Source organism: Cannabis sativa, chromosome X (assembly GCF_029168945.1).
Source record: "Cannabis sativa cultivar Pink pepper isolate KNU-18-1 chromosome X, ASM2916894v1, whole genome shotgun sequence".
NCBI classification, from domain to species: Eukaryota; Viridiplantae; Streptophyta; class Magnoliopsida; order Rosales; family Cannabaceae; genus Cannabis; species Cannabis sativa.
Window position 1 is genome coordinate 40,603,858 of NC_083610.1, and position 18,673 is coordinate 40,622,530.

General features: G+C 30.2%; 1 protein-coding gene across 1 annotated transcript; it reads left to right on the forward strand.

Annotated features, from left to right (window-relative positions):
* The first annotated feature begins 302 nt into the window (after positions 1-302).
* On the forward strand, positions 303-1,863 carry LOC115713135 (uncharacterized). The gene is made up of 2 exons (XM_030641624.2): positions 303-615; positions 1,340-1,863. Exons 1-2 carry the CDS (start codon positions 436-438, stop codon positions 1,736-1,738), a joined length of 579 nt encoding a protein of 192 aa, XP_030497484.2. The 5' UTR covers positions 303-435; the 3' UTR covers positions 1,739-1,863.
* The last annotated feature ends 16,810 nt before the right edge of the window (positions 1,864-18,673 follow it).

An 18,673-nucleotide genomic window follows, 5' to 3' on the forward strand; every position in this document is an offset into this window, starting at 1 on the left:
GGTTTTGCCGCAAATAACCCTAAATAATACAGTGCTTTGAAAAGAAAAAAATATTAATTATTTATTGGTTGAATTTTAAGGAAATTAGTAAAGTTGGAAGAGCAATTTGTAGTAAAATCCTTTTATCTTTAAATTTTTATATACTTAATTTTTTTATTTTTTTTAGTAGAACTACCTTAAGTTTTTTTTTTTTTACAAATTTAAAACGTTAGTTAAATATTAACTTTAAATAATAATTATCAATTGGATAACTAATGTATACAATTATGTATATATAACAGTAAAACTTCGAGGTGGGTAGCAATATTAGTTGGTATTTAACTTTAAATTAAGTTGGAATAATAATTTCTCAACCCAAAATCAGTAAAATTATCCTTCCGAGTGAGTCCGTTCTTGTTTTTTCTCTTTTGGGTGTCCCCAACAACAACAACAACCATGGCAGCGTTGCTTTCAGCTGCAGCTCCACCACCATCATCAACATTTCTGGTCAATGCTTCATTTCCATGTTCTTCATCCAAACCCACTTCGCTTTCTTGGGCATCTTCATTTCCCAAACTCGGTTTATCCTTCAACTCTATCACAACCCCTCTTAAACCTCCTTCCAACCTCTACAAGGTATTTTCTTTTCTTTTCTCTTCTGAATTTTGCCAAACATTTGGAAATTTTCAATTCAAACAACCAAGTTATTCTTTTTCTTGAATTCTGATGATGGGATTGTTTGCATTTGGCTGCATCTTCCCCAACTCGATACACCAGTATTCCCTTTTTTATAGTATGATTGAATGTAGCTAAGGTGTTTGCTAAAATGACTAGGTTAATAGGAACAAGATATTATGCTATTTTGACAATGGATAAAATCACTTTGTTAGAAATTGTCACTTTTTAAATAAGATGCCAAGATTCTTTTCTGACTTTCAAAAATGGCATCTGAAGAATTGTACTGTCTCGATTTTGTGCCACCTCCATACATTTGAGCCTAAAGCTTCTTAGGAATGAGATGAGATAATCTTTGAAGATCACAAATTGGTTTGCTGTAATTTGGGATTGCTTCCTTTCCTTAAAAATTGATGAAAGTAACTCCATCTTTAGATTTTGTTTCACAAACTCACCTGTATGTGTTCTCATAGGCTGTTTCATTCATTTTGGTTAGGAAACTTTCATTAAGCAAGTAACATTAATACTGTTTAGATAGCAAACTCTGTTTAGCCTTGTTTTTATTTATTTTTTATTGAACTGTTGGATCATATTAGTCAATCCTATGCTTCTTCAAATTGTACCAAATTTCAAAATTGTGATCAGGGTCACAAATACTTAACACCTTTTGGCTAATATTTTGCAGGATTCAGTCATAAAATCTGCTGCCTATACCCGGAGATCTCGAGGTGAGGCTGCAAAAAAACCAAACCGAAAGTCATGGAAGCAAAGGACAGAAATGTATATGAAACCATTTTTACTAAACGTTTTCTTCTCAAAGCGATTTGTGCATGCAAAGGTGATGCACCGGGGCACCAGCAAAGTTGTATCAGTTGCCACGACGAATGCCAAGGATCTAAGGTTTCAATTGCCATCACTTACAGATAACAATGCCTGTAAGGTTATAGGAAATCTGATTGCAGAGAGGTCAATTGAAGCTGATGTATATGCAATGGCATTTGAGCCAAAAAAGAATGAGAGAATCGAGGGTAGGCTTGGGATTATTCTTGATACCATCAAAGAAAATGGTATCATTATTAACTGAAAAATACCCGTCTTCTTATAGAGTAGGGCTATATTTTATGGTATTTCCTAGAAACAATTCTCTTGTGGACAATCAGCTTTTTAAGAGCTAATAATAAAGCATCATAAATGATATAAAAAAAAAAATCACTGATTTTGTGTTCTTAATACCACCCACGTTATACGATTGGATTGGATCATTCCCAAAATTATCATTTCATCCTTGACTGTTGCCACCTTAGTGAAACTATCATTTTATTCAGAAGATGAAACAATTAATATAATGGATTATTGATCGTTCCTAAACATGACACCAACAAGCTCTCAATCTAGATCAAATTCTTATCACATTAAAAGAAAATATTATTCATGTAAGTATTACGATCTGTCATGTAAGTAGAGGATAAGCAAGAATAATAATACAGTAACAATAATAATGATAAAGAGATCTCATTTTTATGTAAAACTATGACCCCTTCTAAAACAATAATAACCAATAGAATCCAAAAACAAAAACTTGCAAATTGAATACTAGACCTGTAACAATTAACAAAGATAATTTTAGTCATCGTCAAACACTAAAAGTGTTGTCGACATTGTCCCACATAGAATAAATGGTAGAAAATTGAACCATATATAAGAACAAGGGCTACTCCACTCATTGCCAATTGGTTTTGAGATGAAATCTCATAATTCTCAACGATAAACAATAAATTTTTATATGTACAAAGTTTATATGAGTAACACTATTGCAAATACACATTCTTCAAAGTAGAGTTTTCCCTTAATCAATGCCAAAGAATTATTGACATGCATTTACCATGAAATAGTTTCTTGGCAAATCAAACAAAGAATGGGGAATCTCAACCCAAAGAAGTGAAGAACACTCCACCAAAAAGCTCTGAATATCATTTGCCGAGCTTGTGGTTGTGGTAACTAAACTAAATAATAGATTCTGATTTTCAACAAAAATAATATTATTGACTGGTTGCTAAGACCATATGGAAAAATGCAATTGTATAAATAGATTAATCACATACAAAAAACTAGGTCATAGCAGATAAAATCTGATGATTCATTCATAAAGTTTAGAATCAAAAGTTTTTACTATAATATTTTTATTTTACCTCAATACATAGAATGTCTTCGAATCTCAGAATGATCATATCCCTAGAGAATAACTGTCATCCTCCAAGGAATGAGGGACGACCGATCTTTAGAAAGATAAATAATATTGCTATTATTTATTCTTGAAAAATAGTATCATTGTATTCTGTATACAAACTTATAAAGGGCATTTTACAAAAATACTGCATTTGGGGTAATTGTTTTCAATTTTACTGCCACACGGCAGAATTAACATTTATACTGTCCTCCCCTTTTTTTTTTCTTTTATACTGTCAACAACAAAACAAAAGTATGAGGCCTCCATCTTTGACAATCACAGACATAACCACCACAACAACACCAGGACACCGGAAAATAACCATTAATTCCGACAAGAATAAACAAAAGCAGTAAAATCGACGTCAATAAATAATCATAGCAAAACAACAGTAAAACAACACTAAAACAATCAAACAAAACAAAAGAAAAAAATGATTAAAAAAAAACAAACAATCTGCTGCACAACCTCCACACCAGATGCAAAATCAACTATATTTGCAAGTCTATACCTAGAAAATTATAAAAAAAAAACTACTAAAACAACACTGAAACAACACAAAAACAAATGAAGCAAAATATAACTACTTAGAAAAATATAAAAGAAACACACACCTCAAAACTCTCTTGTGAGTGAGCTCGTCAAATATATTGATCATGAAAAACAACAGTAAAACAATACTAAAACAATACTAAAACAAATAAAACAATAAAAGAAAAAAATGATCAAAAATTAACTATGTTGTGCACATCCTCAATACTAAATGCACTATATTTGCAAGAAAGATCTGGAAAATTAGAACAAAAAAAACCACACTAACTCTTATATTTTCCAAAACGTAACTAGGAACTTCAAAAAAATTAAAAAAAAAAAAAAAGAAGAAAAGAAAAGAAGATGAAGAAGAAGAACTGAACATGAAAAAAAAAATAAAAAAGTTATATGTTGATGGAGAGAAATAGAGAGAACTTGAGGAAGTAGAGAGTGAAAAAAATGAAGAAGATGATGAATAGTAAGAGAGAATAATGGAGAAGAGAGATTGGTAAACACATAAGAAGAGAGAATAACCACAAAAAATTTGACCCTAAGACAAAAACTGGATGTGTTTTTTTTTTAAAAAAAAAAAAAAGAAGAAGAAGAAGAAGAAGAAGAACATAAGAAGAAGAAGATGAATAATTAAATGGGATAGTAGGTATAAAAACGTGGTGTGAAAGAGAGTAATTGTATTGATATGATGATTAAATTGAATTAAAAGAAAAGAAAAAAAAAAAAGCTGCCAATGATGTGACAATTCCCAGTCACATCATTTTTTTATCACTTAAAATAAAAAAAAATAAATAAATAAGCTAAAGTTTTAAAGGCAGTAAACTGCCAAAAAAAAAAAAAAACAGTAAAAAGGTTGTATTTGCCGTACAACAGTATAAAAGTAATAAATTGGGAAAAAACAGTAGTGGGTGTAAATTTCCCCTTATAAATTCTTAATAAGATGAACTCGTGAACTATAAAGATAACTTTAAAATCACATAAAAAATCTTCTTATTTATTATTGCTATTCATATTATTAATTACCATACAATATTTAATTTTGTAGTTTATTTATTACAAAAAAGACTAATTATTTAGGTAATAAAAATCTGTGTTAATATTCGTATTTTAAGAAAATCTTCTTTCTTAAAAACTTATAAAGAACACTTAACCTTATTGTGTATATATATACACGTATAAATTTATATATATTGGGTGTTCTTATAAAAATATATATATAGCTATGTATATTGTTTGTACTATCCGCCGATACTAGTCTAGTATTAGCGGCTAATATTTGGTTCGTCGCTAATAATAAATAGCGACCAAGTATTAGCGGCAGAAAATGAAAATTTTACCAGCAGACCCCTCTGCTTTTAAAAGTCTTAATTGTTGTAGAGTTGTAGTGTATGCAAGCAATTTTGGTCAAAACTTAAGATTTCCATTGCTTCACCTAAAGTTAAACATTTGATGTGGTGTGTGCTTTCTCATTCCATCCTAGTTGCTTCTTCCTTATTCTCTTGACACATCATTCCTTCTCTTATTTGCCTCTTTGTCATATGAAATCGAAGATTGTGAAACATGCCATCTTGGAATGTTCTAATGCGAAAAAAACTTGGAAGCACTCCTCATTCTTTGCTTTTTACAGTAGTCACAAGGATTATGACATTAATGATTACATTGCTAAAGTGTTTGACCTATATGATAAATATAATTTGGCTGTGTTATTTTGTATAATTTAGATGATATAGAATTAATGAAATAACCTTTTCATAATAAAAAAAATCCTTTCTCATTTAAAGCTTTATGATCATGTTGTTAATTACTTGTATGAATATGATAATGCTCATCATTTTGGTTTTAAGCTGCAACCTCGAGGGCAAGGAAAAGATGAGCAGGTACCTCGACTTGCCTCTGGATATTGGAAAGTCAATACAGATGCTGCCATTGATATTGCATCAAAGAAGCATAATTTTGGAGTTGTGGCTAGGAATGGCTGTGACAATATCAAGGCTGGACTAGTCATTTCAATTGTAGGTATGGTTCCTCCTGAAGTTGTTGAAGTTAAAGCAATCCTTGCTGCTCTTTGTTGGATCCAAGCAACAAGGTTTCCAGTCTCAATTCTTGAATCAGATTGTAAAAGTGTTGTTGATAAAATTTATAGCTTTTATTGTACTAATTATGTACTTAGTGATACTATTAGTTGTATTAAGAATTCATTATTGTTCAGTCTTGGCCTGCTAATAGTTCATGTTCTAAGAGAGTATAATTGGATAGCACATAGTTATGCTAAAGCAAGTTTAGAGTTAAACAGTAAGTGTGTTTGGAATGGTTCTCTACTGTTAGACTATAATGTAGTATATGTAATATAGCATATACAAACGATATGAAATGCGGAAAACTAATTGTAATCATATCAATAATATATGCAATGACAGGATCGATATACCTCCAGCCATTGATCTTTGAGCTTCAATCCCTGCGATAGCTTCGGTATTGGAGTTCGGGCTTCCTCGCTCTCTCAACTCTCTTTAGATGGAATTTGCTGAATGAATTCAGAATGAGTGAGAAGCTCGGGGACCGAGACCCTATATTTATAGGTGAGATACTCCATCAGTATCTGCGCCACATTAATTGTCAGAATATTTTGACAATTAATTCAGGAAATCAAATCAGGTAATGAATATAGAAATCTGACCATATATAGAATATTATATAATTGATTTTGTCCAGATTCAATGAATATAAAATATTCATTTATCAGAAAATCAATTATTTATTTATTTCCTTAAATAGAAAATAATTTCCATACATAGAATATTATTTCCATAAATAGAAAATTCATTTCCAATATTAAAATATTCTAATATTCTCCCACTTGGTCACCATTTAAACTAAAACATTCAAACCCAACGTTCCTCATTATATAATAAACATACGAATCATAGCGACATGTCCTCATTATGAATCGAGTATTATCTTCCATGTATTACAATACATTTACTATATAACAATGTACTTTATGTGGCAATGTACTTAAGTGAATAAACCCTAAACCTTATGTTTATTCAGGTCCTCTGAATTTTTCTCAAATGTAAAATTAAGATGCGCATAAATATGAGAAAAATCAAATAAGAGTTTCATTAATAATAAATTTATTTGTACCAATTACATAAGGGAACCAAGTCCCATGTTCTCTACATGATCCTTGAATTTATGAGGTGGCAAGCCTTTTGTCATAGGATCGGCAATCATCAATTCAGTGCTAATGTGTTGAATGACCACTTTATTTTCTTTAACACGTTCTCTAATAGCTAAGTACTTAATGTCGATGTGCTTGCTTCAACTTCCACTTTTGTTGTTCTTAGCCATGAAAACAGCAGCTGAATTGTCACAGAACATCTTTAGCGGCCTTGCAATGGAATCAACCACTCTAAGGCCTGAAATGAAACTCTTTAGCCATACACCATGTTGTTGGAATATTTATTTTACCAGGATTTTAGATCTACTCACAAGTATGTTGTTTAAACACCCTAAATATGAACTTTCTAAAACGATAAATTAAACACATATAAAGTTAAGAAAACCTTACATTGATGCAGCGGAATTAATGTCTCCTTCCACTCAGATCTCTAACCCTTGTATCCTTTCTGTAGCAGAGTATAATCAATATCTGAGCCCGAATGTCCTTCTTCTTCAAGTTTGATCCTTCACAGTCTTCCAATCTATGATTGAGTTACTGCTTGCTGTGTGTGGGCACTTACTCTTTCACTAGGGTCGAAATTGATCAAGGAGAAAAGAAGAGAGAGGGTTTCGACCAGGTATAGAAAGTGGGGAAGGCTCAGTTTTTCTGAAGAGAGAAATTTCTGTCAGATTACTAATGAAAGCATGTGTTGTGACTGAGCCATCACTTTCTATTTATAGGCAACTACTAGGTTTAGGTTAGGAATTATTTGGCATTAAAATAATGAAAATATTAATTTGAAAATCCACAATAAGTGGCCGGCCATGGTGTTGTATTGGGCCTCACTTGATTTTGCAGTTTTATCAAATTTTATCTCTATTTTCTCAAAAACGCCAATTTTCCAATTCTAACCTTTTAAATGCCAAAACTAATTATTTAATAACTAAAATAGATTATTAAATAATATTTTCATTTAATTTAATTATTAATTAGACATATAAAGTCCATTAATAAATAAATAAACCTAGAAACTCTTTTCTTTACAATTTCACCCCCGCTTAGTGAAAATTCATAAAATTAGACATAGTCTAACTTTAGAATTATAATTGATCAATCACGAATCAATTAATGAGTCTTACAAGCAGAATGTTCTCAACTAGAATGGGGACCATGGATCTATATGCTGAGCTTCCAATAAGTGAACCAAATTTACCAAGTAAATTCCTACTTATTAATTCTTCGTTGAATCCACTCTTAGAACTTAGAATTGCACTCTCAGACTTATATAGAGCATATTGTATGTTCCACGATATCAATATGCTATCTCATTTAACCATTGTTATAATCTTATTGTGATTTAAAGATCCTCTATATAGATGATCTTTATCGAGATGGGATTTCTTTACCGTTCTCACCCCTCAATGTATTTTGCCCCTTAAAAGACTTAGCTACCTGTAAATGGTGTTTAGTGATCTAATGATTAGTCAGTTAAACAAGAGCTCATCCATTTACTTCTATTTGCTAAGCTCGAAGGGAATCATCACTTGACTTCTATACACCAGTAGAAGCTATAGATTCCATATTTATGTTCAGCACTCCCACTCAATCATACTATCATGTTCCCAAAATATACGTATCACCCTGACCCAAAAGTAGGCTTAACTAATAAATCTAAGAACATGAATAGCACTCCTGAGTTGAGCCTAAGCATATCAGGATTTAGATTCTTTTAATCTTAAGATCAACTACTGATATTGACTTGGAAAGATATGTATAACGGTAAATTTGTAATATCTTAACTTAGTTGCAATATCGGTCCAGTCCAATGTATACTCCATACATTCGAAACTAGTATACTTTACTAATGTCTTGGAAAGAACATAACACTTACTCCAAGTGTAAGTACACATCATTGCTGATTATCATATTAGTGTAAATCCAATAACACTGATGAAATAGGGACCAAGTCTTTTGATTCATATGATCACAATCACATTCCACTGTGTTGACAATACTGTAATTGTGAATAAACATATGATCTGGATTTAACTGATTTTGTGTGTATGAATGTAATAAACATATTAAACATATTAAACCATTAGCATGTATTCATGCAAACATCAATCACTTCAAATTTCTTATATTGATAACTAATCAGATTGTAAAGAGTTTTATTTAGGGCATAAAACCCAACAAACTCCCACTTGTACTAATATAAAACAAACTTTGCAAATAGGTCAATCTGATATCTTGATCTTCAGATCAACTGTAGTATATTTGAATCCACCCAAACTTCTGGAAACTAGTTCATAAATACTCTTATGAAACATCCTTTACTATATGCTTTACTCATCAAGGGATTCTGAAATCTTTACTGTTTTAAAAGTACATCTGAATTAACAGAAGACATATCTCTCATATTTTAAATTATGGAATTGAGATAATACAGTGTAGACTTTTCTTCAGTGATATAACTTTCTGGTATTTTCGAATAGACCAAGTTACAATTCTTCTCTGGTAGAGCTTGAATTATTATTCAATAATTCCTCCACCCCCAAAGTAAGCACCATCTCATAGAAATCGAAATTAGATGGTGAGATACAAGGACAACTGATACACAGTTCCTTAATATCTAACATATAGATCACTTTCATAAATCTTTCTTGAATATCTTCTAATGTTCCTTATTTGATTACATCTCAGATAGCTTCCACTCAATAGCAGATGTCTGGTTAAATAATACTTTTAACCTCTGATTGTTTAGAGAGTTACCTAGTTGTGACTTTTGTATTAGTCTGAAACTTTAAGTTAAGACTAAGTCATCAACATAGCAGACTAGTATTTTGAAGTGAAAAATACATGCCAGAGATAAAGCAATCAAAATTAAGATACCATAAAATTTTATGAGGATTAAGAATTCTAGGTTCAAGTCATTCGAATGGACTGAACTAGAGTTCTTTATCTTATTCTCATAATTCTGATAAGCTATTCCTATCCATGTGAATGGTTAGATTTACTTTTCAGTAGTGTTCTTAAGTACCTATCACAAGTATCAACCTGATGAAGATGGGTATAGAATTTTAAAATTCTCCCACTCAATTAAGGTAGTGTGAAACTTTAACAAAGAACTTTCAAAGGTATCAAACTTTTACTTACAACAGTAAAATCGAAATGGAACATACAATCAAGATCAAGAATTTATATTGATAACAGCTAACTCATTATATTACTTCCATGCTTAAAGAAGATATGTGCTACATAGGGAATTGTGGAATGGACTCCACCCCTAAGAATATACATATAGGGTACTATGGATAACCTCCACCCCTAAGTATATAGAGATTATGATCCACCCCTAAAGGTTGTAAAGATCATGATTCTCTTAGTGTGGTAGAGTTTATGTGGAGTTGAATACTATCCAGAGTTCGTTAGATATAAAAGATCGTTGAACTGCATAGTTTTCTTAACTTTTCTCCACCCCTATCAGATCAAAAGATCTTTTTATTAAACAAATTCTTAATAATTGTATTAGAATAAACAATTATTAATAAACATAGAAATAATTTCTACTGTTTATTTAATATAACTCTATGAAGAGTTGTAAATATTATAGAATTTGCATCAATAATAAAAACACTTACACATATAAATATAATGTGGTAATTGTTGATGAAGATAAAATAAATGAAGTTCAATCTCATAATTTGCAATGGTGATTTCGAAAATAAAGAATACTTTATTAATAATAAAAATGTATTGCAACAATATGAGAAAAACAGGGATAAATATCCCTAACTAAAAATTTGAAATCCAAATTGTCTTAAACTAAAACAATTAATTCAAAAATAAATTGAAGAGCTTCATCTTCATCTGGACGATTTCACCCTTGGTCCAGCTTGCTGATCCAACTCGTCTGAGTTCAAGTAGCTTGACCTATACGAAGAAGAAAACAAATAAACAAAGTTAGTCCAGAATCATAAATCCAATTGGATAATAATTCACTAAAACTCTTAAAGTTTATAAATGGAAATACCTTTTTTCTTTGCAAGAAGTTTAGGACACTGGGGTTTCCAATGACCTTTCTCATTGCAGTAGAAACACTTTCCTTTAAGTGTAGCATCACCAGAAGGAGCAGCCTTTTTATTCTTCATGGCTTTAGTTCGCTTCTTGGTGTTGTTCCACTTCCTCTTCGATTTGGGCTTTGAAGCAGAGGCAACATTTGCTTCATGTTTCATCGTCCCATTGCCATTCCCAGGATTATGAGGTTTACTCCCTTTCTTCTTGGGTCCTCTAATCAAATTTTCATAAGTTTGAAGGTCATTGACTAATTCATGAAAGTTAATTTCCTTCTTATTCATGACATAATTTGATGTGTATGGTAGAAATGCTGGAGTCAGGCTATTCAAGATAATACTTACTTGAGTAGCACTGTCCATTTCAGCACCATGATCCTGGGCTTCTTGGAAATAACTTGACATGAGGAGAACATGGTCACGCACGTTTTGATGAGGTTCCATCCGTGCATTAATGTACTTCTTAGTCGCGTCAAAGCGTGACTGAAGTGATGCCTTACCGAATAGCTCATTTTTCATAACTTCAGCAGCCTTCTCGGTTTTAGAAAACCGAGTTTTGAGGGTGTCAACCATGCTAGAAAGCATAAAGTATAGAGCTTTGTCATTTGCTTTCTGCCAACGCTCATACTTTTCTTTCACAGCTTTGGAAGCATTGTCCCCAGGCACTTCAGGTGACGGCTCAGTTAAAACAAACAAGGCACTTTCTCCTATGAGAGCAATGTTAATGTTCTCATTCCACTTATTAAAGTTAGATCCATTCAGCTTGTTTTCAGTCAACGGTGATAACATGGGATTCATTTTGATAATACAGGATACTACAAAATAATAGAAATCAACAAATAGAAATAAATAATGGCTTAACACAAAATCAATTCAGAAATTATAAGCACATAGCAAGTAGGAATGATATGAGAAAATACTTAAAAAATTCAATCCTAAATAATTTCCAAGGTTTTTCAACAAACTGATATCAGTGTCCCGTTTAGGCGAGAGTCAAAGCTACCATCCATTGAATAGAGTTGTCAGCTCATCTAAAATGTTAAACATTCTAGCAACCTTTTATTCGATCAAGATTGGAATCCAGCGTTGTCCCGTTTAGGCGAGAGTCAAGGCTATTCTATCTTATGAGCTACTACCATTGTTTCGCAATTTGCAAGTCAAATATGGTCGCCACCATTAGGGTGATCTATACCATATAAAACACTTACAAACCACTTATCATGCGAGATTAAACGGTGCGAAATTGCTAATGAACGTTCCTCCATTAGGGAGGATTACTCACTAAAACAAACGCCGTGTAAAACCCACAATGGAGATCGAATATCTTAATAATAATAAAGCTCATTCTTTAAAATGTATTTTCTTTATTATTCTAATAAATAAATTCTCATTATATTCGAAATTTAGAATTGAAATTCAAAAAATAAGAATTTAATATAATATTTATAAAATTATACTTAGATGGTGATTGAAATAAAATTAATTATTTCCATCTTAGTAATAATCTTAAATATAAATATTAAGGAAATTAATTTAAGTTGAATTAAATTAATCAATTAAATGAAAAAATCATTGATTGTAGTTGGTCCAAGAATTAATTAAAATATAAATATCACCTATCTAGATTTTCTTTTGACTAGTTAATTCAATTTCTAATAATAATATATATATTTTAAATTCATTTATTTTAAATTAATCAATTAAATGAAAAAATCATTGATTGTAGTTGGTCCAAGAATTAATTAAAATAAATAATTAATTTACAACTCAATCTATTTTTCAAAATTAAAAATTCGAAAAATATTGCATAAATAAAATGCAATTTTCGAAATTGATTAAGAAAATAAAAAAAATATATATATATTGAAAATTATTTAAATTTAAGTTGAAAAATTAAATTTCAACCTAAAAATAATTTTCTATTTAATTAAGTGTCATGAAAAATCAATAAATATTTAAGTATCATGATGAAAATCAACTTAGATATTTAGATTTTTCAAGTTAATTAGATGTATTAAATTCAAGAAATAAATAATTAAGTGTAGAGAAGGCTTAATTATTAATTTCTAGTTTAATACTAGGAAAAATATACTTAATAAAATTGTACCAAAATTAATTATTTAAATAATTAATTTCACAAAGTATAATATTTTCCTATTTAAATATTAGAAATAATAAGTAGTCTAGAAAATACTATCTAGAAAATATCTTATTTGACTAAGTATCTTTTCAAAAATTTAAAAAATATCTAATTTAAGTTATATAGAAAAAATCTAAAACTTAAATAATTTCAAATTTAGATTTAATTAAATATCAAAATTAAGTTGTAACCACTTAATTTGAAGATATCTTTTTAAGTTAATATTCGAAAAGATATTAACCTAAAAAATATCTAAAATATTCCATTTTAAGTTAATATTCGAAAATATATTAACTTAAAAAATATCTTAAGAATCTTTAATAATTAATGCCTAGGATCCCTCAACTTGATTTAAAATTTAAATCAAATATTCAAATCTAAGTTAGATAAGAAAAATCAGTTGTTACAACTAATTTATAACTTAAATAGGAATATTTAATTAAATAAGCTCCAGAAAGGATCTAGTTAGTTAAAATTGTATATTTAATTAAATACAAGAAAAATACAAATAATTTGTCTAGAATTAATATCTAAACTAAAAGTGTTTTTCTTAAAATTAACTTTAAAATATTAAAATGAAAATAAATTTCATATATTTTAAAAGTTAATTATGTTGCTAATTCAATTTTATTAGGTCAAACTAATATAATTAACCTAGTACAGTTATTCAAATCAGGCAAATGGGCCTTCACAATTGGGGTAGTTCATGTGAGGGGGTGCTGGGTTCAGTATGTCGTACCCACTTCTATGGCTCCCAACTCTCACACAAGGCCCAAAAGAGAGGAATTTAACCTTAAAATAAATAACTGTTATTAATTGAATAGGTCCAATAACTAGATGGACCTAAATAAAATCTATCATGGTGTGACATTTTATTTAGCAACAACCTATATGCATCTATATAATAAAATAAACACATAGGCTCACACAGGCACATTTTGGATGGATCCTATCATGTTGCTAGGTCATACACAGATGAAAGAAGATTGTAAAATTTTACCTGTTACAAATTATTAACTTGACCAAGGGAGCCATCAGATCATTAGATCTGGCAAAAGTAACCATAGCTATTTGCAATCAAGTAATAATAGGTTTTGAAAACTTACACACAAGCTAAAACCACATACTCCTGCAACAAGGTTAGCTGGATAGTTGGAAGTAGGATTTATTTAATTTTAAATAAATAGATTTCGAAATTAATAATTAAATAAAAAAAATATTTAATTAAAAAAAATAATTTAATTTTCGAAAATAAAAAAAATAAAATAAATATTTATTTTCGAAATTAAAAAAAATTATTAATTTAAATTTCGAAATTATTTAAAAAAATATTTAAAATTAAACCTACAATTTTGAAAAATTAGGTTTCAACTAACCTAAATATCATTTCAAAATTTGCTAACTACTTTTAAAAATTTAAATGTTATTTTATAAATAAAAATTAAATAAAAATTAGAAAAGATAAAATAAATATCTTTTTTCAGATTTTAAATTTAATTTAAATATATAAAATAACAAAATATCTTACATCTATTTAAAATTACATGATTATAGTTATCTTATTTTAAATTTAAATAAGGTCAAATTATTTAAAAAAGATTTAATTTAAAAAAAAATATATATATAAAATCTGACCTTAAATTTAAAAATAAGATAAGATATAATCAAATTTAAAAATAAGATAGATAATTAAGCAATAAGATAGATATTTACTATTTTAAAATTCAAATTACACTAATATCTTGAATTAAATTTAAAAAATATTAAATTAATTCATAATGATAATTAGAATTGAATTAGGAATAGTAAATCTATTAATACAAAACTACACAAAAAATCGGAAATTAATTCCATGAAAAAGCATGAAAAATCGAAGAAAAACGAAAAAAAATTGTGGGTTGTACGGATAGTTTTCGCGATCGCAGAAAAATTTCAGCACACCACCGATTTTTTCAAATCTTCAAAAAATCATAACTAATTCAAATTAAATCGAAATTGAGTTCTGTAAAGCAAGTTTAGAGTTAAACAGTAAGTGTGTTTGGAATGGTTCTCTACTGTTAGACTATAATGTAGTATATGTAATATAGCATATACAAACGATATGAAATGCGGAAAACTAATTGTAATCATATCAATAATATATGCAATGACAGGATCGATATACCTCCAGCCATTGATCTTTGAGCTTCAATCCCTGCGATAGCTTCGGTATTGGAGTTCGGGCTTCCTCGCTCTCTCAACTCTCTTTAGATGGAATTTGCTGAATGAATTCAGAATGAGTGAGAAGCTCGGGGACCGAGACCCTATATTTATAGGTGAGATACTCCATCAAGATTCGCGCCACATTAATTGTCAGAATATTTTGACAATTAATTCAGGAAATCAAATCAGGTAATGAATATAGAAATCTGACCATATATAGAATATTATATAATTGATTTTGTCCAGATTCAATGAATATAAAATATTCATTTATCAGAAAATCAATTATTTATTTATTTCCTTAAATAGAAAATAATTTCCATACATAGAATATTATTTCCATAAATAGAAAATTCATTTCCAATATTAAAATATTCTAATATTCTCCCACTTGGTCACCATTTAAACTAAAACATTCAAACCCAACGTTCCTCATTATATAATAAACATACGAATCATAGCGACATGTCCTCATTATGAATCGAGTATTATCTTCCATGTATTACAATACATTTACTATATAACAATGTACTTTATGTGGCAATGTACTTAAGTGAATAAACCCTAAACCTTATGTTTATTCAGGTCCTCTGAATTTTTCTCAAATGTAAAATTAAGATGCGCATAAATATGAGAAAAATCAAATAAGAGTTTCATTAATAATAAATTTATTTGTACCAATTACATAAGGGAACCAAGTCCCATGTTCTCTACATGATCCTTGAATTTATGAGGTGGCAAGCCTTTTGTCATAGGATCGGCAATCATCAATTCAGTGCTAATGTGTTGAATGACCACTTTATTTTCTTTAACACGTTCTCTAATAGCTAAGTACTTAATGTCGATGTGCTTGCTTCAACTTCCACTTTTGTTGTTCTTAGCCATGAAAACAGCAGCTGAATTGTCACAGAACATCTTTAGCGGCCTTGCAATGGAATCAACCACTCTAAGGCCTGAAATGAAACTCTTTAGCCATACACCATGTTGTTGGAATATTTATTTTACCAGGATCTTACATCTACTCACAAGTATGTTGTTTAAACACCCTAAATATGAACTTTCTAAAACGATAAATTAAAAACATATAAAGTTAAGAAAACCTTACATTGATGCAGCGGAATTAATGTCTCCTTCCACTCAGATCTCTAACCCTTGTATCCTTTCTGTAGCAGAGTATAATCAATATCTGAATGTCCTTCTTCTTCAAGTTTGATCCTTCACAGTCTTCCAATCTATGATTGAGTTACTGCTTGCTGTGTGTGGGCACTTACTCTTTCACTAGGGTCGAAATTGATCAAGGAGAAAAGAAGATAGAGGGTTTCGACCAGGTATAGAAAGTGGGGAAGGCTCAGTTTTTCTGAAGAGAGAAATTTCTGTCAGATTACTAATGAAAGCATGTGTTGTGACTGAGCCATCACTTTCTATTTATATGCAACTACTAGGTTTAGGTTAGGAATTATTTGGCATTAAAATAATGAAAATATTAATTTGAAAATCCACAATAAGTGGCCGGCCATGGTGTTGTATTGGGCCTCACTTGATTTTGCAGTTTTATCAAATTTTATCTCTATTTTCTCAAAAACGCCAATTTTCCAATTCTAACATTTTAAATGCCAAAACTAATTATTTAATAACTAAAATAGATTATTAAATAATATTTTCGTTTAATTTAATTATTAATTAGACATATAAAGTCCATTAATAAATAAATAAACCTAGAAACTCTTTTCTTTACAATTTCACCCCCGCTTAGTGAAAATTCATAAAATTAGACATAGTCTAACTTTAGAATTATAATTGATCAATCACGAATCAATTAATGAGTCTTACAAGCAGAATGTTCTCAACTAGAATGGGGACCATGGATCTATATGCTTAGCTTCCAATAAGTGAACCAAATTTACCAAGTAAATTCCTACTTATTAATTCTTCGTTGAATCCACTCTTAGAACTTAGAATTGCACTCTCAGACTTATATAGAGCATATTATATGTTCCACGATATCAATATGCTATCTCATTTAACCATTGTTATAATCTTATTGTGATTTAAAGATCCTCTATATAGATGATCTTTATCGAGATGGGATTTCTTTACCGTTCTCACCCCTCAATGTATTTTGCCCCTTAAAAGACTTAGCTACCTGTAAATGGTGTTTAGTGATCTAATGATTAGTCAGTTAAACAAGAGCTCATCCATTTACTTCTATTTGCTAAGCTCGAAGGGAATCATCACTTGACTTCTATACACCAGTAGAAGCTATAGATTCCATATTTATGTTCATCACTCCCACTCAATCATACTATCATGTTCCCAAAATATACGTATCACCCTGACCCAAAAGTAGGCTTAACTAATAAATCTAAGAACATGAATAGCACTCCTGAGTTGAGCCTAAGCATATCAGGATTTAGATTCTTTTAATCTTAAGATCAACTACTGATATTGACTTGGAAAGATATGTATAACGGTAAGTTTGTAATATCTTAACTTAGTTGCAATATCGGTCCAAATTCCCAATGTATACTCCATACATTCGAAACTAGTATACTTTACTAATGTCCTGGAAAGAACATAACACTTACTCCAAGTGTAAGTACACATCATCGCTGATTATCACATTAGTGTAAATCCAATAACACTGATGAAACAGGGACCAAGTCTTTTGATTCATATGATCACAATCACATTCCAATGTGTTGACAATACTGTAATTGTGAATAAACATATGATCTGGATTTAACTGATTTTGTGTGTATGAATGTAATAAACATATTAAACATATTAAACCATTAGCATGTAGAATTCATGCAAACATCAATCACTTCAAATTTCTTATATTGATAACTAATCAGATTGTAAAGAGTTTTATTTAGGGCATAAAACCCAACACATGTGATGTAGCCTCAAAACAAGAAACGAACTCAGCCTCCATAGTAGAAGTAGCAGTCAAAGTTTGTTTGTTACTCCTCCAGGACACAGCTCCACCAACAAACATAAACACGTAACCAGATGTAGATTTACGTGAATCAGTACAACCAGTGAAATCTGAGTCTGAGTAGCCAACTACACTAGATTGTCAGTTCGTTTGAACATCAGTTTGTAATCCTTAGTACCCTAAAGATACCTCATTACTTTTTTTGCAGCTTTCCAGTGGTCAATCCCCGGGTTACTCTGAAACCTTCCTAACATTCTGACAGAATAAGCAATGTCGGGTCTTGTGCACACCTGAGCATACATTAGGCTTCCGACAGTAGAAGCATAAGGAATGTTCTTCATTTGTTCTCTTTCAAAATCATTCTTTGGACACTGGCTCAAATTTAATTTATCACCCTTCACAATTGGAGCAACGCTCAGTGAACAATCTTTCATATGAAATCTTTCTAAAACTCTGTTGATGTAGGCTTCTTGAGATAAACCTAAGATACCTCGGTATCTATCTCTATGAATCTTAATGCCTATGACATAGGATGCTTCACCCATGTCTTTCATCTCAAAGTTCTTTGAAAGAAATTGTTTCACTTCACGTAGCAACCCTTTATCATTGGATGCAAGAAGAATATCGTCCACATATAAAACAAGAAAACAGATCTTACTCCCACTTTCCTTCAGGTATATGCATTGATCCATGACATTCTCTTCAAATCCAAAGGAAGAGATGACATCATGAA